This window comes from Ammospiza caudacuta, chromosome 10 (genome assembly GCF_027887145.1).
Source record: "Ammospiza caudacuta isolate bAmmCau1 chromosome 10, bAmmCau1.pri, whole genome shotgun sequence".
In the NCBI taxonomy this organism is placed as follows: domain Eukaryota; kingdom Metazoa; phylum Chordata; class Aves; order Passeriformes; family Passerellidae; genus Ammospiza; species Ammospiza caudacuta.
Window position 1 is genome coordinate 24,690,900 of NC_080602.1, and position 24,376 is coordinate 24,715,275.

The 24,376-nt window shown below is 41.9% G+C and overlaps 1 protein-coding gene across 1 annotated transcript in view; it reads right to left on the bottom strand.

Annotated features, from left to right (window-relative positions):
- The window catches only part of IGF1R (insulin like growth factor 1 receptor), a 165,632-nt gene that overhangs the window by 128,501 nt on the left and 12,755 nt on the right, over positions 1-24,376 (bottom strand). Inside the window, exon 2 of the mRNA XM_058811014.1 lies at positions 6,978-7,523. Within this exon, the coding sequence (XP_058666997.1) occupies positions 6,978-7,523 (546 nt within the window). The remainder of the gene's footprint in view (positions 1-6,977; positions 7,524-24,376) is intronic.

The window sequence follows — 24,376 nt, forward strand, 5'->3', positions numbered from 1 at the left end:
GTATTTCCATACATTCCATGAAAATGGGACAACTGGCCAGGTGGAGGACAGATCACTTGAGGGGCCCCCACCAAGATAAGAAGACTGCAGCTCAAGTTCAGTCTGACATCTACACAAGCATTACCTGCCAAAACTGAAATCCCTAGGAAAACTCACAACCCACTCCAAGCTGGACTCACTGCATGGAGAAGAGCCACAGAGAACTGTAGAAAACGCTAAGCCAGGCTGAGTTTGCCTTGTCCCTGTGACATCTGCAAGAGCACAGCAAAAACACAGCTTTCTTTTAGTTTTACACTTGACATTTCCCTGACATTTTCCCTATAACACTGCTAGCTGTTCCAAGCTCCCAGTTGTTTTGCAAATGCATCATAAAATTAAAGCCTTACATTACATCTAATTAGCTATCCAATACAATTGTCTATTCTATTAACAAACATTTGTCTAATATATATCAATGGGGCCTGGAAATCCACTTTAAGCATATTAATGAAAGATTTGGTTCAAGTTTAGATTTGTATTTAATTGCATAGATTTAACGTGGTACTGCTGCACAGGAAAGTAAACCAAAAAATTCTCTAAACAGGGCATCATTCTCAGTCTGCTCCAGGATGAAAACAAACCATTAAGAACAGCAAACTGCTGCAAGTAAAACCAAAAGCATTCTGTTTCCAACCCTAGCTAGCACCAGATTATTAAATTTCTGAAACATCACTGTCACAACAGAGACACACAGTACCTCCAAAAGTAAATTTAGGATGCCACTGAAGTTTTAAAGCACTTCCTTTTATTCTTCTTATTTTAAGTTCAAAATAAATGAACACAATCTTAGAAATCCTCACTGAATGCGATCACAGCCATCATGTCCCTCTCCCCCTCTGCTCCACAGCCTCAGGCCCCTTGGGCTGCAGTCATTCCCTTCTCCATGAGCTTCCACAGAACCTGAGGTTAGACCAGGACTTCTTTTCAAGCACTCCCCATTAGAAGGTTGTCAGGCACACAGCGTGCAACCTGGTGATGCTTTTGTATCCTCCTGTAAGGAAGAACTGGCACTGTTTCCTTCCCCAGCCTTTACCACGCAGCATCCGAGAAACTCAACTGAAGAATGAACACACGCAACCCAGAAAACCAAGGAATTACCATTTCCTGTCAGTGACCTCCCAACTGCACTTCTACGGGGCTTTTTCTGACAGTGAAGCAGTTTCTTGGCTCAAGACAATCCATTAGAATGGTCTCTATGTAAAACAGTTTGTACTACTCAGAGGAACTGTGCACATCCATTTAATCACCCCACCACCAAAATGAATTGTAGTGCCACTGAAATATGGCCTCATTTACTGTCTCATTCTACAGCACATGGATTACCCATTCCCATCACCTCAAACAGCACAAAGAAAAATAAATTTCTCCAAGAGCATGGATGGCCACTTAAATGCAGCTGCACATCACCTGGTGACCATAAACACACCTCTGGACTGACAAAAATAAAGCAAGCTGAAGCGTGTGAAATGTGATGTCTTCAGAAGATCAATGTGTGTGTGCAAATGTGAGTAGAAAAGACACACCGTATTTCCAAAAAGTTCAAATTTTTTTCATTCTTTATTCCAAAATGTGGGGGAAAGTTCTAAATCTCTTCAAAGTATTTTTAAAAGTTAGTTGCTTTCTCTTTTTTCTTTTTTTTTTTTTTTGGAACACATAGCAAAGCGCTGGACTGAGCTCACTGCATCATCTTTTCATACTGGAAAATGAAACTCCCAAATTTAAAGACCTCTCAAAACAAACAGTCTTCTACAAATCCTTGTGCCAAAAGAAACTAGGAAGCCACGATGAGTACTTAACATTATCACACAGTTTTAGGTGGCTAGTGCAGGCTGCAAGATTCTGGCCAGGTTATGCCATTTTATAACAGAACAAAGAAAAATGGCAAGTATACATTTGTTTAATTTTAGCCCTTTTCTCAGAATATAAACCACTGCTACAGTAATTAACTGCAGATTGGCCTAAACTGCTCTGCGGCCATTCCAGCTTACTAATTAAATATGCTCTCACAGCCATAATAAAAATTCTGGGAAACCTCTGGCTGGAGAGCAAACTTCTCAGGAGGGGAGGAAAAGTCAGCAAAAAAACTTCATTCAGAAGGAAAACACTAACAAATTTTTTTTAACGTACTCCAGATTTTTCTAACTCTGTGACACCAACTGTGCCTTTTACAATTATTATCTTTTTTGTCTCTTTATTCCTTTCAGAATATGTTTATTTGCTGGAGAGTTTGCATACCAACCAAATACAAACAACAAACAACCTGTCCATTCAAAATATGGTCAGGTTTATACGACACCTAATTTTTTTTAAACCAACAAAGGTAGGATTAGTGTTACATAGACCAGCACTTAGCACCATACCACATCTAATTTGCTTGCTGAAAAAGTAAAACTTAAAAGCATGTTGTCCTCTGCTGAGATATACAATATCTGCTATATTTCAGTGTTTAAGGGGAAAAAAAAAAAGCCACAGCAAACAGGAAAAAAAAAAAAGCATGCAAACATAATTTTAAGAAAAATAAGAATAATGTGATTAATCATCTCTGGCTCCCAACTTCTTCCCCTCTCTTGCTGCCTACACAGTTCATGTATGTTCACTATTTCTAAAGGACAGGAATACAGTGAATACTCCTCAGAGAGGGGAAGACAAGGAGAGAAGGAGGGAGGAAAAAAAGTGCAGCACATGTTTTTCAGCACTACTCTGCTGAATCAACAGGGAGCAGATTCCCAGCTGGTGCACACTGCAAGCACTGTACAAGTCAATGGAGCCATGTCAAACGACACCACTCAACTGCATTATCTTCTGAGCTCCGTGTAAACAAACAGGAGCAGATTCCGAATATTTGTGAGAATACATCATGTTACTGTCTCCATATGTTTAAACATTTTAGTAGAAGGCACATATGGACCGCTCTTCCCACTCACTGTCATTCTCTCCCTCCTGCTCCTCATACACTGTATCTTCTGGGGCCATTGTCAAACTAATTCAAAAATGAATAAGGATACATTTTCATTAAAAACATTTTGTGCTTAGCTGCCATCTGCTTCATCGGCCTCCAAATCCTCGCATGCCTTTTCCATGGTCCTCAGTTTCACACATTCAGAAGCTCAAAGTTTTCTCCTGTTGTATTGTGCAGTGAGGTCTACATGAGCTATTGTTTCATGTCAAATTCATCTCCTGAACCAAGTGCTTAATGCTTACAGCCCTCATCCATGTACTCTCTACAATGCCAGCTTACACATGCTTTTTTTAAATGCCTAAACTCTAATCTTAAAGCTCCACACACTTCAGACACTCCCTGTCACTGTTTTTATGGGAAGCATGGCTCTTCCACCCCCTTTGGGAAATATGGGAGCTCTAATTTGCTCTCACAGGGGGAGAATTTGTTCTTATCCTGACCCACAGAAGCAGCAGCTGAAGCCAACACCCCTTTCCTCATAGAGGTAACAGCCTGTCTCCCCCATAACCAGACCAATTGTCTTTTCTGAGTAGGCAAAGTTTCAGCAAGTATTTGACACTGAGCACCGCCAGCTTAACTGGGGAAAGAAGACAAATAATTAAGATAGGGGGACAAACCCAACAAGGCACCATAGGTCTTATATACACATCACTGCTAGTTTTGCTATTACTTTCCCAAATAGTTTGCCCAGTTCATTTCTTACAGCTCAAGCAATAGCAGAAGTGTCTTAGGAAGCTTTAGCTGGACTTGCTTGAAAAAAGAACACAAAGGTTATGGCAGACAAGGGATCCTGAACTTCCAGGCAGGCTTTCAAGGGTGTAATTTTCATTTGGTTTCTGCAGGCTTGGAAAGGCCTAGTGACTAAGGCAGCAGACCTCAAAAGTTAATCATCAGCAAGAGGAATACAGAAAACAACCAAAGTTTTCTTTACAGCAGACCACTGGACTGGCAGAGCTAGTGCGTCATCAGACACAAGTCTTGCAAGGGGTACAGCAGGAACAGTTTTTCTGGTTCTCACATCAGTTGCTGAGTGAGATGCAGGCAGCTTCCATGAACCTTTCCAGCAGTCACAACTGCCAGAAAAAAAAAAGAAAAACATAAAAGGCCATAGTCTCATTTGTATGTCTGGACACTCAGTTTTTATCTTTTCCATCTCTACCTGTGCCCCAAAGCACTGATGCAAACAAACAACTTCAGTACTCTCCTTTTATCTTCAGGGATTCTTCTATGTGGCCTCGCAACCCCAGTGAGGCACAGCTGGCATTTAATACACCAACATAAAAGTAGGTGCAAGTCAGAGAGGAGAGAGCCTGCCAAGCCCAACACAACATGCTGCAGCTCCAAAGAGAGCAAACTAGTACTGCTGCTGCCTTGGGGCACTCGAAGGTAAAGGAATGTACACTACACAGAAACCAGGGCAACCAAACTGGCAGGAGAGCTGCTGACGCTTTACACTGAACCTTAAAAATACCCAGAAAAATTTAGAAGTTACAGTTTCTTTGTAGCTTGCTCTTTTATAATAGTGTCCATGGATTATTCTAAGTCAGACACAGCATATCCTTCCCTCCCTCCTCCCTCAGCATTGTTCCTGCCCAAGTTATATTGAAGGAAGCACAAGCTTCTTCCTTTGTTTGTGGGCAAGAAAAAGAAGGAAAAAAACAACTTCCACTCAACAGCAAACTAAACAGAAGCCAGGCTACTTAAAGTACCAAGTGTTCCCACACAACATTTACCCACCAACTTCAGATCTTTCAGCATAAAACCTAAACAAGGACACGAGAGATTTAATACACACTCCTCCACAGAGCCAGAGCAAAGAAAAATAAAAAGGCACAAAGGAACCCTGAATGATAGAGAGCATTTTCAGCTTGACATTACTGTGACGCACAAAGAGAATGTCAGGGTTAAATTAGATACTGCACTGGAAAAATATTCCCTGGAAAATAACATAGGTGTTGTATCTCGACCAGTAGAAAACGCCAACTGAAGCACTCAGTAACTGAAAAGTCCTTCTTTCTGTGCTTTTTCATGTCTTGTGTGATTTTGCACTGCAAGAGTTCTCTCCTGATCAGGAGTTCATTGCCAAAGTGCCCGAGCAATCTAGCAGGGAAGACAAAAAGCTTCCTTTGGAACAACTGCACTTTTATACCTCCCTTGTTTTTCTTCAGAGCGGGAGTTTTTTTCTTTCTACATGAATGGCCTACAAATTTAAAGTCATCTTCCTTCAAATCTGTGGTTTATCATAACAAACAGATTAGAAGAGGTCCAAATTTCTCACTCTGCTTATTGATTAGGACTTGATAATTTCTTTATATGCTGTACATCCTAAGATACTCTAAACCAAATTGTTTTTCCACACTGTAATGCTCTTAACAAGCCTTTCAAGGCTCTTTTCCAATACTTGCTTTCTTCTTCACAATCTCCCATGAAAGGAGATGAAAGCATATATGGAAAAAAACCCCATTACCTACACCCTTGCCTTCAAAGTCCTGCTATCACAGTCTAACTATGACCTCATTTTATTTAAACAAGTTTCTTCTCATGTGTATTTGGGATCCAAATTATTTTAACAGTCATGCAGATGCCAAAAGAAGTTGTTTTGCACGTTACTTTTGTCTACTCCAAATAGACAAAGCACTCAACAGAAAGCAAGCAAGTCATTATATCTCATTAAATCCACTCTCGTTACATCCATTCAAACCACCCAGGGCAATGAGGTTGCACAGGAGTCACCTTGGTCACCCTCTGTAGACAACAGAGTTACACTCTGTTAATGAAGACATAAATTTGACCTGCAAGACTCATAGAAACACTCCCCTCACCCTGGGCAAAGCACAAAGTCTCCCAGTAACAGGCTGAGGGGGTTTCTTTGCTTTGTTTAAAATAACCAACTTTATTTCCTGTAAGTATTGATAAAAGCACATACTCCAAATGCCTTTTTGTAGAGGTATTTTTGGCATGTGTTGACTGAAACTGCCCCACGAGCTGCTTTAATTGCAGTTCTAATTGAACAGGAGGACTCCACAAGCAACTGACAAGCCACTTCAGAAAAACACAACATCCCCAGATGAAGGCAACCAGAATATAGCCCTGATTCCTCTCACACTGTGCTGTTTCCTATCATTATGGCAGCTTTGGTCAAGACTGCATGTGGAATTTAGGAACTGTTCCTCCCAGTGACGACTTTGTAATTAAGCCCTACTGATACTGCAGGGCTCAGCTTTCGTAAAGTTACAGGATGAACTCAAAAAGCCTGCCATGTAATCATGTTACCTGAGTAAACTATGAGTTTGTTTACTCTATTTTTAAAAAGCGAGAAGAGATCAGGTTTTGTTTTTGCTAATACTTGCTATCAGAAAGACATAAACCTGCCAGATAAGAACAAACCAGGCAAGAGTAACTGCACTGGGAGTCAAGATATTCATGGACTCCTAGACTCTACAGACTGTACTGTGAAAACTAATGTCAGTAAACAAGTCCTTAGGTACAGGATTTACCATTACAGGAATGTCTGGAGGTGCATGCCAAGAGAAGCAAAAAACAAAGTCCAGTTAACAGCTTCAGCACGCACTGCAACAGCTCTGGCACACATGGAATGTCACTCCAGCAGGAGATGGCACTCGGTGGCCACCTCCTGCCAAAGTCCTCAAGGCAGGTAAAGCTCCTCCAGCTCTGCTACAATGGCATTGGTTCCATACTTACACTTTCCACCTTCTCCATGAGGAAGTAACTCCGGGAGTTTGCTGGGGTTTGTTTTACAGTTACGGATTTGTTGTTTTTTCTTTTTATTTTTAATTAAAGTGAGACAAACCTTTACTGATAGGGGAAGAATCTATTTGTGTGACAACTGGGTAACTCATGCAAACTACACACAACTAGAATAAAAGTTTCAGTTGCTGAAGAGCTTAAAATAAAACCACAAAACTAAACATTTACTTCAAAAGAGGTAACAAAAACAGGATATCTCCTTAAATCTTACTTTTCTGGCAGTGGTTGGTGGTCCAGCAGCGGTAGTTGTACTCATTGTTAATGGATGTCTTCTCACACAATGGCTTCTCTTCCATTGTTCCCGGACACAAGTCCCCACATTCCTTTGGAGGTTTATTCCCAACGATGTAGTTATTGGACACTGCATCTAGGATGAGAGACCAGTCCACTGTGGAGAGGTAACACAGGTCAGAGTTCTTCTCGATGCGGATGGCCCCGCGGGTGATGTTCCTCAGGTTGTGGAGCCCGATCTCTTTCAGATTCGTCATTTCAAAGATGACCAAGGCATAGTTGTAGAAGAGGTTCCTGCCACGAATGACTGTGAGGTTGGGGAAGAGATCACTGAGGCTTTCCAAGCCTGCCACACGGAACAGCAGCAAGTAGTCAGTGATGACCGTGAGCTTGGGGAAGCGGAAGTTGCGGTAATCCTCGGCTTTGGAGATGAGCAGGATCTGCAGGAAGCCCTCGATCACCGTGCAGTTCTCCAGGCGCTTCAGCTCGTGGATGTCGTTGCGAATGTCGACGTTTGGCCCGCAAACTGAAACGCAACAGGAGGAAGAAAAGTTAGTAAATAAGGCACTCCTAAACCTTTTGAAACTGGAATGCAAGAAAGGTATTCTGATCGCCGTAAGATTTCTAACTTTTAATTAGGTTGAGAATGAGTGCTTGATTTACACCTACATGGAACCTTCATTTCATTTCACCTATCACACCAAGCACTGGGAGCAGCACAGGGATGGCAGCTCTCCCTATACTCTACAGCACACAGAGAAATGCTGGTTTATTTCTGCTGATGACAAGAGTTGCATTGCACTGAGGAATACAAAGATAAACCAAATGCATTTGCACACCCTCCTTCAAACTAGATCATGAATGTGTGTCCAGAGCAGGGTTTGAGCCACTTCCCTTCAAACCAGTCAGGTAAAACAGAAAGTGAACAATTGGTGATTATGTTGCTAATTCACTCCCCACCCCGCTTAAGACACATGCACACAACGAGGGCATTTCCCAGAAAATTACAACTTTGGCCTCAAATCACTCTTTCTTTCCAGGGTCACACACCAAACAAGCCCTAATTCTTGGAATACTCATCTTGCAGTAGGTCAGCAACAACACTAAATCCACAGAAAGCTGGTCAGCACTTCCTGCTCTGTGACTGGGAAGAAAACAAAGTGCTTGGACTTACAGCACTGAATTCCTGTTTGCATGTTCCAGTAAACCAAGTTTCACTAATTTTGGCACCAAGACATAAAAAAGTCTCTTGAGTTCTAAGAAACACAGGATAAATTTATTTACAAGAACATGGAGCATCACAGTGAAGAATCTTTCCTTGAAAACAGCAGATTGAACTCTATGAACTCCCAAGAAAACAATGACCAAAAGGATTACTCCCTAATAAATCTATGTATTAAGTTTTTCCATATTAGAGACACATCACAATAACAACATTAAAGGGACTGGAAGACATGTGTGTTAACAATGTAATATTTAGACACATACAATCCACTTGGATGTAAAACAAAGAACTACAGAGTGTAGAGAGCCGTTTTTCTTCAAAGCCCTCAGAGCTGGTCTTCTTTGGAAAACACAGAAAAAAGATTCCCCATTAGAGATACTAAGTTGCTTGTAAGCAAACAAAGCAAAATGGCTATTTATTTAAGCAACCCAAAACTCAAATAAACACCAAGCAATTCAATTTTGTGGAAAGGTTCTCTTTTAATGCATGCTAGGCTTAATTATTTTAAAAACATCTTTTCCTCAGACAAGGGAAAGGCCTAAACAAGCACTGGAGCCAAAAAACTTAAATTCTAACCCAGACAAATCGTCCAGAGATTCAGAAATTGCACTGACAATAGAAAGCAGTCCTTCCATCCCACAACACTTATCTAAGGCTAATAACTTAAGCTAACAAATGATCCAGAGCATGAGCATGCTAAAACCACAGCAACTCTAATACCCAACAAGGACTTAAAGACTTCTAAGTCTTTTAAAGACTAAAGGACTTTCTGGTTAGAGGGACAGCATAAAAAAATAAAATAGGGCGAGATCTTTGTTAGGAAACAGATGTTTCTACACAAACTATTACCTAATCTTCCTTCTGTAAAGATTCAAGCTGAAAGCAAAGGCTTTTAAATGTGACTTGCTGCACTCAAGTAGCTATGTGCAAGAAAGTTCATTCCTTAGACTTTAAAAAAAATTTATAAACACCAAGACTAATGTACCACCAGGAATGCTTGGTCCCCATGAGCACCGAGACAGGAAATTTCCATTTTTGTACACAATGATTTCAAAATAATTGGGCTCTACTGCTGGAATCTGTGTCAAGGCTTGAATTTCAGGAAAACATTAAAAAGGCTGAATGGGTTGGCACCACGCAGCTTTAGAAGCCAGATAGAAGAGGGAGAACGTGAAAGAACTCCAAGGTATAAAACTGATAAGAGATGCACTGCTTAGTGCAGAACAAGTGAGGGGTTCTCCCCTGAACCTCTAGGAAAAACAACTTCAAGCTTTATTAAATTCCTTTAATCAGCTGGTAACCACGTCTTGCTTTCAACTTCAGAAATCATCTTCTAAAGCCATGAACCCTCCATCCACCCTAGGGACTGTGCCCTCTGCCCAAAGGCTATTTACACTCTGACAGTGGGCTTCTCTTGGTTTGAAAAGGCAAGTTAAAACACACACAGTGTCCCCCATTAAACCCTTCTGGCTTCCATCCCTGCCTGCTGGCAGGCCAAGGTGAACAGTATGGCTCCTGCTATGGCAAAGCAGAAATAGCAGAATTTATTTTCCTGCCATAAAAGTTTAGAAAGCCTAACTGCTCCAAGCCCTTTATTTTGTTAAAGAAATAAAATTTGCACTTGTGCTGACATTTTGCAGGCAAGGTTCCAGAGTGATGGGTTTAAAAACAGCTGAGTTACAATACCCTAAAGAACAATTTGTAAGAGAAATGGCAGCAACCGTTAACTAAAGCATTATATATCTGTTCATGTCTCTGTTTGAGGCTGGCCTTTCAAAGTCATATTGCTTTTAGCTTTATGTTTGTTTCAGCTCAAAAGTTACTTAATTTTAGATATTTAATGCTTTTATAAATCAATTAAATTTCTAGAGCTTTATGGCAAAAGCATAGCACTCACTTGCCTCAGTTGTGAAACATCATCCCCTCAAGTATGGAAAAGGATGAAGTCCAGTGGGGTCCCACATTAGGAATTGATCACAGATGAGTGGCTGTTGACATTGCTGATTTAAGAACTTATTAGTTCATCTAGTGAGTTATGTTTTGCAGAACTTTACACATATAATGAGAACTGCAGAGACACAAATGTGAAATAGGACAAGCATCATGGGCCATCCTGACACTTGGAAAAATCAGTTCCCATTAAACTAGATATTTTTTAAAAGAAATTTCTTTTAAGTTCACATTGTTCACCAGAGTTAATTATACCACAATACATCATCTTTTTCTCACGTTTTTTCTCTCTGCCTTGAAAAGGATTATATGAAAAACAAATTAATCAGAGCTCAAAGTCAACTCCAATTTCCATCTGGCTGTGCTGTGTTTTCTTTGGATGCCATTTGAGAGAAAGCGTATATGGACTCACAATATAAACTGGTCTGTCAGACACAATGAAGTGCACAGAAAATGCTCTTTAGAGCATTTATACTCCATTTAAGAGTTTTGGATATTCCAGTTTAGAGAACTTTTTTAATATGACTAGGATAACTTGCCTTTGTTTTACATTCAATTCAGAACTGGAAATTAACTATAATGTATTTATTTTGCTCCCTAGCAGAACATAAAAATGCAACAGCTGTTTATGACCCAGCCCCGCTAGTTCTGGGTAGATTATAAACACCCAGGATAATTACCAATAGTCAGATTCATGCTGTTTTCACTCAGCTGCCTACAGATTTCCAAGCCTTTCCTTAAACTGCCTATCATTTATCAGACTCGGCCTAAACCAAGTACCTAATTCAGAGTCAGAAATTTGTTCTTTAAAGACAAGTGTATTTATTTGTTTAAAAGATAACTCCCCAATATGGTGAAATACTGAAGAGAAGCAATGTAGTGTGTACCCAAGCAAACACAAATGCCTCCCTGGAAACAGCTCCTTAGTCCAGAAGTCCTGAGCTCTGCCTGGTGTCCAACAAGAAGCCCTGTTGTGCTCTTTTTTTCTGGGAGTATCCCATGGGCAAACTGCAGGGCATATAAACTTCCAAAGGCAATAGAAATACCCACTCCACACCCCAGTCATCCAGACGATCTGCAGCCCATTCCTAGTCAGAGGACAGATCCAAGCCTGCTCATGTAACTGAGATGGGGTCAATGAACTACCAGGAAAAGTGATTGCACATAACAGGTTCATACGACAAGAGTAATTAATGCTCCTTGATCTGGCAGGGCCTCCTGGCAAGGCTCTGTGTAAGTGGTGCCCTGGCTGGGAGCAGAGCTGGGGCTGTGAACACACACACACACACACACACAGAGAGCACCGCTGCTGAGGACAGGCTGGGCAGGCTCCAAACAAGCTGTGTCACAGACTGTGGTGATCCAGCAGATTCCTCCCGACCTTAACTATGATTTGCCAAAGCTCCCTTGGATCGTTAAAACCATTTTGACATGCAGAGCTGCCTTGTCACCTTGAGAAACACCTGCTATCTCATCACCATCTATTTACAAACAGTCATTTACTCCACACAGCAGCTCTTCACTCTTTTCCTAAATCCACCAGTTACTTCAGGTCACTGGTGACTGCTGAAAGGACTTGGCTGTTGCTCTTCAGTGTTTGGAAGGAACTCTTCCCTTCCTTCTGCAAAATCTCATGCTAGCACAGACAAAGCAGCAGAGGCCTTTCTGTCCAACATTCACCTGACACTGCAACTTCTGCTTGCTATATCCAGCTGGACATAAATTCATCGCCGCTAATTCATTATCAATACCAAGGCACTCGTGGGCAGCACTGGCAGCTCACACACTCACTGGCTTTAATAAGAGAAGGATTCATCTCCTACAAGAAGCAATTTCATCATGGTGTAGTTACAAGTTCTGTACTGCTCCATTTAGAAGTTCTCAAGAAACACAACTAGGTATGTTTCTCTTGAAAAAGCCACACTTCACGACATCTGAAGCCTTGCCTTTGACCCTTTACTTTTTTGGATGATATTAGAAGGCTGCACTGCACAGTCCCAATATCATCTCAACTAGCCAGAAGTTAAAGATGGAGCAACCACCACTACTCAACACCAAAAGGTCTCAGACAAAGCAGCACCAAGGCAGCTCTGAGTTAATCCAGCACATCCCCTGCACGATCCTATGGCCTTTTCAACACAAGTCTATCCCAGCTGGGTCAGGCTTTCCCTAGCAACAGACTTGTTCAGCCTGAGCAGTCCTTTACATCTCTGAAATGAGAATGAGGATGGACAGCCTGCCATGAGCATCTCACCAGCAACCTCGATATCAGCTCTCGCTCACCTTTACTCTAATTTCTGATTTCCCTTTGTTTTCCCCCTTCTGACTTCGCTTCTGTGAAAACTGGCTTTTTTACTTCACAGTAGAGATGCAAAGTTAATCTTAAACAAGGACACCTTCAGTGTTTCCATTTTACAAAGAGCATCCCTTGACACTGGTTGCTGAAAACAAGCACTAAAGGTGCAGAAATTGTTTTAATACCATATTGCTTTCCAGTCCAGGGGTTGTAACACCCATTCTGAGGGCCAAGTCTGTGATCCACAAGGTTCCAAAGGGTCCTTTTTTAAGGGAGGGCATGAGGTTGCTCAACTTCTCATCTACCCTGAAATTCTGCACAGCTGGTAACAAGCACAGTGTGTTACCATCAGTGCTGGATGAATTCCCACACAAAGAAAGAACTACAAGGCTTAATACAAGAACACAATTGTGGCTGGTTCTACTTTTAGAGAGTAGCTTGCTCACACCACCACAGCTCACTTTGCCAATAATGGCTTTTCTGAGCACACTCTACTCCAAGAAGAGGTTGGCTTTCCCAGACAGCTACTGCTGCTCTCTGGTCAGCAGAGAGCTGATGTTACTGAGTGCAGAACATTGCTCTCTCCCAAACTGCTCTAATGAAAGAGGCCTGACCACATCACCCCTCAGTAATGTCAGCTCAGAGCTGTGGGTCTTTCTGGGAGATCAGCACATCTTCTGAACAGTGTTGTTATTTATTCCCAACGGAGCCACTTCCTTTTCATCATGTGTTTTTTAGTTTTAATCTATGGCAGGTCCTTATAAAGACAGAGTCCAAAACAGCTACTGAACGTGGCTGTGGTCCAGCTGCCCTCACTCATCCCAGATTCCCAGCATGCAGCACATCCCTTTTCAGGCAAGCATCTCCAGAGTTCCCATCCCTCTCTAACAACAACAAAACATGTTTATTGCACTGAGTGGATTTAGTTCTGCATAATGTACCACGGGCTGCATATTGACATGTTTACTATCTACTGGATCAACTCAGTGGAGGGCTTGTCTGGCACACTGGAAAAAAACTTAGGGCTCTGAAACAATTCCTTGAAGACACTAAAAGATTGAATGATGTTAGGAAGAAGGAACTGAACTTCAGATAAAGCCACTCATCAGGTTTATAAGAAGCCTCTATCCTGTATGACTGTCATTGCTTAGAAGAGAAGCAGAAGGGCATGACTGAAAACAGAAGGAATGGTCTGAAAATGTGATGCCCATACACTCTAGAAACAGGGGAAAGTATAACTTGAGACCTTAATATATCTCTTCATTCTTATTCCTACAAATTATGCATCTTTTAAGGAAGCCATCAGGACTATCATACAGCCCTAAAAAAACCCATTTTAAGTGTTACTCAGTCATCACTGACCAAAGAGTCACTTCACCCCATGGCCTGGGTCTAGGCCCTCTTTGTTCCTGCAGTTTCAATGACACAGAAGGCAAAGCTAGAAAGTCTGAGAAGGAACAGCTTAGCAACCACAATTTCCCCTCAAGCCCATGAAAAGTTTCAGTACAGTTGCACCATTTGCAGACGTAAGGAAAAAAAAAATTACTACTGAAGTCTCAGGATTCTTTAATTGCATACTCTGCAAAGATGAAATTAAATGTGGAGTTCACAGAAATCAGTGGTTGGAGAGATTGCTTATGACACTTTACATTAACACAGGATTCCACCACCCACTGAGCTCTTGGTTTTGCCTCCATAGTGACACTATGAATGAGATATATATTTTAGTGTCTTTAATGTACTTACACAACCTCCCACAAAATTTCTGTACTCTCTAAGCTCACCTATCCTGTATGTGTCACATCAATCACTAGATCTCTTCCCAGGGAAGCCAGCTTCTGTGTTACCTCTTGGGATGTCAGAACCAGTAACAAGGAGGGAACTAAATCTACATCACGATTCAAGCTGCTTCCCTACCCACTGAACTATTTCTCTTCACTGAATATGCTACATAAACCTCTTTACACTTACCAAGATTTTATGAAGCTACATCTCTCAAGGTGGGGAGGGGATAGATAAAAGGCACCCCACGACCCAGAAAACGTCAATCATTTTAGATTTTGCTAAGCAAGACCATAACTGAATTTCAGCTTCTGTATTTCCAGCACTAGCACAACGCTGCCATCTTTGGCTTTCAAAACATGAAAGGGAATACTCAAACCCAAACAAAACCCCACTGTTTCCATTTGAATATAAGTCCTGAGAACATTCTTCATAATATATCTAAGGCCAAGAAAGTGGGCTTGGGGTTTTTTTTCATTTAATTACAAGTTAAGCTTTGGAGGACAAAGCCAGACCACTATGATCTCCAAAACACTCACGGGACTGGAGATTATATTGCAATGTAGCTTGTAATTTCTGAGAAACATAATCTATTATCATTAATTTACCTCATACTACTGATCACTCCTATCAACCTTTTACAGAATTATTTTCACCCAGATTTGGAAGGAAAAAGTGGTGTCACAAGAGGCCAATCAAATTTGGTGCAAATACTTTAAAAGGCAACTAGATTCCCCTTCTCCACACACATTTTCCTTGTCTCCCACAGCCCTCAGAAAAATACACACATCCTACTTTAATCTTCTCTTCTGCCACTCTACTAACTATATATTCCAAATCCAAGGGCCACTGTGTTACCACACTGACCAGAACAAAACATTCACAAAAATAACACACAAAAGGGCGACAACCCACATCACAAACTCCAACTGTCTCTGCCTTTTTGCTCTTGCAATTTTCAGCTCTCATTGGCTAAAGATATCTCTGGCATTGTTGCTTTCCATGAACTTCCTCCAACTTCCCCATAAGTTTACACAAATGAAATTTCAGAATAAATCACATTCTTGTCCCTCATCTCGCTTGGGTTCTCTCTGCCAACATTTTACTTTGAGTATCAACAGGAACAGCAGCTTAGCAAAAGTGGAGCCAACAAAATGAACTGTATCCCTTTAATAACACTGATTGATGCCTTCTCTACACAGCTCACCAGAGCAAGGAGGTCTAGAATTAGCCCAGCTCACGTGAAAGCATCCTCATGACAAGTCATCCCCAAATTAATCCTCTCTGCCCAAGGCTGCTCTGATACACCACATCCCTCAGGGGCTCCTGTGAAGCCACATCCATTACCTCCTGCTGCTGAAATAGCACATCAGTGCCTCACTGGCACGGATTCCTGCTCATCCCCATGGGTGCACAGGGCAGGAAGGGAGGCAGGATAACATCCAGCCCAGAACCCCCAGCTATCAAAGCCAGGAAAAGAGGCAGCAAACTTCCAACCCTGAACTGTAAAGCCCAGGTTATGGGCAATGCTGTAAGAGTCTCTGCTAACTGGAAGAGGAACCTCAGCATTAAATTCCTCACCCATTAACGCCCTGTAGGTGCGAACCACTGAAAGGCATTGTTTGAACCTTACCGTGGCTGGAACCGAGCACTCTAACCCCCAGCGAGCTGCTCCTGTGCATTTATAGGCAAGGGAAAGCTGCTAGAAACACCTGAATGCAATTCCAGGAGCATTCCCTGCAACGCCGCAGAGTCACAGCCTGGTCGAGTTCGTGAGAAAATTGACAAACAACAACAAAAACTGCAGAAGAAAGCAAGTAATGCCTAAATCACTAAAGATGAGCCCCCTCCTCACAGGAGACAGACTTCAAACTCCTGCACCTTTTCTCATCCCACACCTACACTTCCCTGGCAGCATCACAAAATGAGCACGTGCCATTCTACACAAAATATGTAACATACAAGTGAGTAGGTGGCACATTATGATCAATAACTATGAGAGTAAAACATTTTTTTAATGGTGCTAATAATGTTTAAACCCAATGCCAGCAGCTTCAGTCTAATGCCTGCTAAAGTAAAAATGGAAGACTGAAATTACAAGCTGTTTATAACACTGAATTTATGTTTCACAATCTGTGATGACAATAGAGCTTAGCAAAAATTGTCTCTCCTGGGGACTGTTCTTTCCACCTTTAAAAAAAAAAAAAAATAGTCGTGTGCATGATTTTATTTATTTGTTTTTAAAACACTTGTCTGCACATCCAAGTGACTCAGCAACTGGCTGACAGAAACCTATGGGATATACACTTAGGTAGCTGGGATAAGCAGCCAAATTCTTCCAGAATGAAAATTCATCATGTGGCTGGGCTCAGCAACTCACATTTAGGAAGACTTTACCATGCCCTTAGTTGCCTGCCAGGTTGCCACCCTGCAGTAATCCAGGAAAGCTGTCACTCTTTAAAAGCTTTTGGGGAATTTGTTTAGTATTATTATTTTCCAAAAATGGCTGGATAATCAGGCCAGATCATTCAGCTTCATTAGAAGCCAACTGACAAAACAATATCATAACATACAATTGCATCCATAATGGTCAGCAAAGGATTTAATAGTGAGTCATAGATCCACAGAAAAATTACAAGTCTGATGCAATTACTCTTAACAATATGCAACACAGGGCCCTACTATGCTGTGCTAACCAGCTCTTAAGCAATTAAACACAGAAATCCCACATTCTCTGGCCTTCCACAGCAATGTTTCTGTTTTAACAAACTGAACTAAGACTTCCATTAGTCCCTTATTTCCAACAAAATATGGTGCTAAAAAAAAATAATGATCTAACTGAACGGAAGAAAACGTTAATGCTATCAAACTTAATTTAACAGAACAGAGAGCTCTCCCACCCCTCCCTTCACATGGCAGCTACACAGCTTAAAAATCACATAGGTCATGCTGTAACCTGCTTTCTCAAGGCAGTTAAAATATGACCAACTTGCAATCCCCAAAAAGGGCTTTAAAGGTATTAAATTACATATATGCAGGTGCTGTGGGGCTTTCCAGCCATGAGCTAACCAGACTGAAAAAAGAACCCTCCTCTCCAAATACAAGGTAAAACACGTGGGCTGGCGCCAGAGACAAGGTAACATAGTTCAGGCCTTATCAACCAAAAACACTTGCACCAGAACACAATTTAAGGCAAATGCAAACCAAAGTAGCTATACCAGAGGAGTTCCTATGTGAACTCACTTTTCTGGTGAATTGGATGCTTCTGACTCGCTTTTAGTACCACAAACCCAGCCCCAGCAAGGGAAGTGTCCTTTGTTCCACAAGGGCAGCGTTCACACGGGATTTATTGTCTCTGAGGCATCACAGCACAATAACCATGGAAAAAGAGAACCAAACACCTCTGTGATACCACTCAAGGTGAGTCCCTCCTCAAACAAAACATCCTTGATGCACACAGGTGAGAAGCTGCCAGATAAACAAGGCTGAGCATGGGAAACCAGAGCTCTTTAGGCACAGTCAACCACTAGAACTTCAGGAGTTTCATTTCTCTGAAAATACAAGGAAAGCTTGAGTACAGGATTTTCAACATATCTATGCAAATGTTCTCATCAGCAATTGATTGAACCTTACTGTAAAACAGTAAAAATAAAAAATAAAATAATCTAAATATACATCACTTGTTAAAACGACAAGAGCCAACAGTGGTTTACTTCAGCTGCTTCCCACACTTACATTTAAGGTGACATTTCAGCCCATACTGTCTGTTTTACATTTACATACTGCCCAAGACAATGGATTTCCAACCTCATACACAGTTTTACACACTGCCTAGATGCACTGTGGGTGATGCACAATGCTGCAATGCTGGTGAGCAGAACAGTTTGGGTATTCAACCAGCCAGGCTCTGTGAAGTTCTATTGCTTGGCAACTGCAGATCCTGTCACCATATCCCCTTTTATCTGGAAAGGCACAGCAAGCAGGAGAATTACTATTCACCCTCTGGTAGGTGCTTCTGGAGAGCCTGGGGTGCAACAGGTTACCCTGATGCATTTCTAACAAACTCCCCCGTGAGAAAGCAGCGGGTCCAACAGGGTGACACAAATAAATCCATGGCACCTTTCATTCAGCAGCTCCTCATCAGGGATTACCACTTCCACCCCCCTGCTCAGCCAAAACTGGGGGGAAGAGTGTTGCAAGAAGGGTGTTGCAAGACTTTGGGGGGCAAGAGGACGCAGGAAATTGCAGGAGATGGGACTAGGACAAACCAAGCAGCAGTATCAAACCTGGATGCTGCTCTAGGCACTCCCAGCTGCAGGAACCTCCCCTCACTGGGATGTGCAGCAGCACAGATTTACTCCAGAAGGCAAATCAAGGCAAGACCAAGATGGAGAGCTCAGTCCTCATCACTGTTTTTATCCTTTACCTTGTATACACACCCTCTCCTACCTGAAGGCACAGATGAAGAACAAACACTTAATCTGACTGTACCCCACTCCCTGGTGCTATTTCACTATTTGTTCTGATCATGAAGAAGCTAATGTAAAAAATTAGAAGAAATTTGAGTCAGAAAAGATGGATAACATCAAGGAGAGAAAAACAACTGAGTGAAGGTTTTGCTTTGGTTTTATAGTGGATATCTACAGAGGGATGTACACAAAAGGAGATTTATCTCAGGCACACAACTTTAAAGTCATCATTAAAATTAGCTTGTTGCTTTCACCAGGAAAAAGTGGATCTAAACATGCTTTTCTAGGTTTAACCTGAACTGATTCTTGAAATGCACCATTTTTGGAAAGATCACTACTTCAAAATATCTCATCCTCTCAAAAAGCAATTTTCATCTTAGGCAGGGGGACACAACACACTTGAAGTTTTCAGACTCAAATTTTCTTAACTGCAATAGAACTTAACTGCCATGACCTGGTTGATGGAATTAAAATAAAAATATCCTCCCTGGAGGAACTGTGGAGTGAGCAACTGCTGTCAAAAGTGGTTTAGCACTAGAACACCTGGAACCTCAGCCTGTGAGCAGGTGTGTTTCTCCAGTAAAGTACTAACAAATGTGCACTATTTAATATTTAAATTATTATAGAAAATATATTTATAATTAACCTATGGTAAGAAATCTTTCCTTAGAGAACTTTGATTAAAAATTAAACAGTGAACTTTATCCACTGCAACAGATGAAAGGAGGAACTAGACAAAGGGAAGCAAGAGAAACCACATGAACCCTGCAATACACTACTAAATATATAAACCTAAGTGACATATTCTTTAGTTTCATTGCATTCAGAAACCTTTTTATCATGATAGCAATTCAGACACTTTACATTCTGCAAGACAGACAAAACAATATTAACTGTTCTCAATGGCTGCCATCCCTCAAACAGAGGGACCACCCCAAAAAATAATTCTGAGTATCTGATGAGAAGGAAACTGACACAGGGGCAGAAGCTGCTCACAAGACTTCAGAATTAGGCTACACGACTGCATCAAAGCAAACCTCTCTCTGGACCTAGATTACATTCAAAAAAGCTCTGGCGAGACTGTTTTCTTCAGACACAAGGAAGGTTTCTCCAAGCTCTGAAATCCCACAACTAATTATAGCACCCCACATCCTTCCCCACCATCATCAACAGCAAAACCAGCTGCCAATCTGGGAGGTAGAAGAAGAATCTAATCTCCACTGTGCCACTACAGCCACCCCAAAAAAGGCATTCTTCTGCCTGTAGCTATGATTTGCCTGGCCAAACAACATGAAGTCCCATCAGCCAAGCAGCTCCTGCCAACACAAGCTGTGCTGCCGGGGCGGGCGTTCGGTGGCACAACCGCGCTGGGTAACGGTGCCACGGCCAAACACGAAGCTGTAAACCCAGCCAGGGAAAGAAAAACTAAGTAACAGGAGGGGGGAAAGCACAGGTAAAAAGGATTTGGACAAGAACGCCCTCCTTTGCAGCCGCCAGCTTGAAGGTGAGCTGGTGTGGGAGCAGAGGTGATGGACAGCCCTCGGCCTCGCCTCACCCGTCTGACAGCTCGGCTGGCCCCGCGCCGCTGTTGTGAAAGAAAACCACGGTATTTGTGCAAGGCTAGTTGGTTCCATGTTAAGAAAACACATCTGAGCCGACAGTGCTTTGCTTTACCACATGCCAGCTTCATTCAGCCTCAGAGCCAGAAAGCAGGACTCGGTCTCCTCACTGCCTCCACAGTTAACCAGCAATTTAGGACACAGACAAAGTCCTGAACTCAGAGCCACCCCCGATCTGTGAAAGGGCCACACTGCCTTTAACAGAAAACTTCCTAGTCCGCTTTGGAAAACATGAGTGCCCAAAGAAGGAGGTCCCCAAGTGACAGGAATGCCTGTGTTGGGTAACACAGTGTAAAGATGTGTACAATGGAGCAGATAAAAACAAAGAAATTCAAAGAAAGGGCCCGGGAAGCAATCTTTGTTTTGGTGTGAACTGGTGCACACCCATGCCGGAGAGGGGAGAAACAGGACTGGGTCTTCATGGAGACCGTTAATTTATTAAAATGTCACAACAAAAAGAGAATACTGTGACTAACAGATCCTGGGAGCTCCAGGCAGCTAAACCAATCCAAAGGATGATGGTTTACCAGAAAGGAAAGGCTGGTCAAAAGGAAATAATGAAGCAGATCTCCATCAAAGAACAAAAAGCAGGTCTGAGCATAGAGCCAGAAGCAAGACTGCACCAGAACTTACAAATGAAGTGTAAAACATCAGACTTGGCAATCCTGCTGCCAAGGAATTATTTACCACACCACGATCAATATTACGATACACACAGAGACGAGTATTTTTATCTCAACCTCCATTTGACCCGGTGGGAGCTACAGACACTTTCTCACACTAATTCACATACTTCAAGGAGAGTCAAGATGGGAAAAAAAGAGTTGGAAGCATTTCAGGTTCTGTCTTATTTCAGCCCGTTTTCACTGAATCATACCAAAACTATCTGAGGGAATAGCTAAGAATTGATTTGTGCTATCCAGGACCTGATCAGTAAAGCAAAATATTCAAGGATCACTGGAAGAGGTTTTGTTCATGCACCGAGCCAAATCCTTGTTGTGCTTTCAGCCCTTTCAAGTCTTTGCTCTTCCTTCACTGCATCAAAAGTATCTCTTAAAAATTCCTCTGAAAAGCCTGGATAAGTGCCTGAATTTTCAAGATCTATTCTCTATAGCCCTGAGCAAGACTGATGGGAAGTAAGCTTTCCTTCTCAATGGCTACTTTTAAGTTTTTGGTGGTTTGTTGTTTTTTTTTTAAAGGCAACTACTACTAGACCTATTACAAATTTGGAAACTGCAGCTCAGAAAATAGGGAAGGAGGGGAAGGCAATGGAGGGAGGAAGTAAGGATTTTTCAATCAACTTGAAAAATCCTTACTTCAGTGAACTGGCAAATAATGTGTTAGACATCTTGCTTCTGAAACACAACCCCGCCAAAGGGAAAAGGGTTAATTATATCCCCTATGCTCCAGAGTATTTCAACAGGCTATGAATTATGTTCTTCTGAAGGGCAAGTTGTTCTTTTATTTATTGTTTAAAGCAAAACATAAACACGAAGTGTCCAACCCTAAGGTGGTGATTACCACTTTTACTTAAACAGAAATGCAGGGCTGCAGGCTTTCTCTGCTATAAAGCTTTTAAACCTGTTCTGTTCCTCTGACATTTTCCCCCCTCACTCTCCTCTGATAGAGATCACAAAAACAGCTAAGACATCTGACATACAGGAGAACATCCTGCTGATTAAGAGAAAACAAGAGCACATTACTCTTGAGAGGATACAAAGCATCACTTCCTAATGCGTTCTACTCTGTCAGCACAACAAGCATCTTGTCATTTCAAAGGGAAACTGGTCATATTGATTTTTCAAAAACACAAGTATTATAAAAATATTATACATTTAATTGGTCTTAACAAAGTGTTCTTGTAGTGGGCATATCAACAGAGATCCTACAAGGCAAGATATAAGGTATCAAGGTGTGGCTGTGGGTATTTGAAGATCCTCTGCAAGCAGCAGCATTGAGAACTGCCAAGATCACTGCTCATAAAGTGATCTTCTTGCAGCTCCTTTAAACCTCAGCTCGACTGAGAGGTGTCTTTAAAGTGTGGCAACTCTTACTCCTGAATTCACAACACTCTGAACAAACATCATACTTTGCTGAAAACCAGTGTCCTTTCCACGCCTCACCAAATTTCAACTATGCAACTCAGTGCTCCATGTTTGCTCAACTTTTTCTAGAGGAAAGGAAAGTTCTTTACACCCTCTCAGAGCAATTTATTCCTCTCGTTGTTCCCTTGCAAAAGCCAGGCCAACTGAATCAGCTCCTCTGGCTGGAAACCGCACACCCTGCCTGTCAGGAAGCCGGCAGGATTTTTTTTTTCCTGTTTTGTTTACAAATTCAAAAACTGAGTTCTTCTCAGCAGGGTCAGCCATCCCTTTTGCCCCCCATTCCCAGTTTTCTACAATCCTAATTATGGCAACATTGAGGAAAATTTGTATATGCTTTCCAAGGAAAAGGTGTATTTCTTCTTCTCTTGGTTCTTTATTTCTGTTTTAACATAGTATACCAGAGTGTACAGCCAGGACAAGTTTCCATGGTTTGAAGACCATCTGAAAAGTTAGGCAGAACACAGGTTATTACATCCCCTTTGAGAATATCCCTTCAGAAAAATTCTTTAAAATCAGAATTTTGTGAGGGATGCAGCAGAGGAGCATCCTCCCACCTGCTCTTAGTCCTCCAGGGGACTAAACTAAGTTCTCTCTTCCTGGAGTGATAATTCAAGGCTTCTTTATAGCTTGCTTCCAGTATAACTCAGAAGAGTGTACATCCTCCGTTTAATTTCTTCCAACAAATCCCCTTTCAGCAGAATTTACTCTCACATATGCAACGTGGGCAGAGTCTAGTAATGTGACTTAATAGTTCCTAACCAAAGGAAAAAAAAGGTTTTGCTAACAGTAAGTTCTAGGAAGGAAAAAAACAAATTTTAAATCTTACCTGCCCTTACCACAGCGTTTCTAATTAGTATCTGTCAAAAGAGCACTTCCATCACAAGAAAAGAACAAAGCTGCAGAATGACAGATGATTTGCTATTCACCAGAAGGTAATTGCAAACAACAACACACACACAAAATGTTGTGCGTCCCACTCCTCTGCTGCCCCTGCATCCTCCCTCTGCCACTGTGCCCCGCTGCAGAGGAGCAGGGCACTGCCACAGCATGGGCACGGGGATTTCGGGGGAGAACGAATGGTCTGAGCCAAGCAACAGAGACACAGGTCAGTGTTTCTGACAAAGTACCCCAGCACCGAGGAGACCAATGCAAAATTTAATCTTCAGCTTCTATCATTAGCCACTTAAGACGTCTCTTCCCCCCACCTGGCTGCGGGGTGAGCGTGTTCGGTGCGCGGATTATCATTCCTCGGAGGTAACTCAGCCGGTCAGACCATCACACACACACCTGTTCTCACTGCACACATCCCTGTCCCGGCACCCAGGGCAGCGTTGAGTTACTTCAGAGAGAGTCACTTCCACATTCCACCCTCAAACTCCCCTCCAAGAAGCGATCAGTCACTCTCAGCTTTCACACTTCAGTAATTTTGGAATCAACAGGAAATGGAGATCAATTGTGATTTTACTAACTCAATAGTGACTCATCATTCAACTCCCTGCAGCCTTCGAATTCATCTGTGAAGAGACGTGATAGCGAGGCCAAATTAAAAATAGCAAATCTGGCTCACTCACAATTAACACTCACTTGTCCATCAGATTTGCCCCGGATTGCGAAATTTTGGGGATTGCGACATTCCGACGGTTTTGCGTCAGATCCCAAACGCACTCACAATGTCTCTTTCTCAACCCAACCAGGAAAAATAATCAATGGCAACATTTATTATATAAAGCAACTGTACCACACCCTCTAACATCCATCCTCGCTCAATGTGAACACGTCTAAATAAGAGTTAACTCTGCCCATCAGCATCCCCAGCTACTGACAACGAATCTTCTATTCTTCCTATTATGAAAACACTCTCAAATCATTAATTTCTTTCTGCTTACACAACCTTCGAGCCATAAAAAAAACCCCGAAATTTGCATGAAATCGA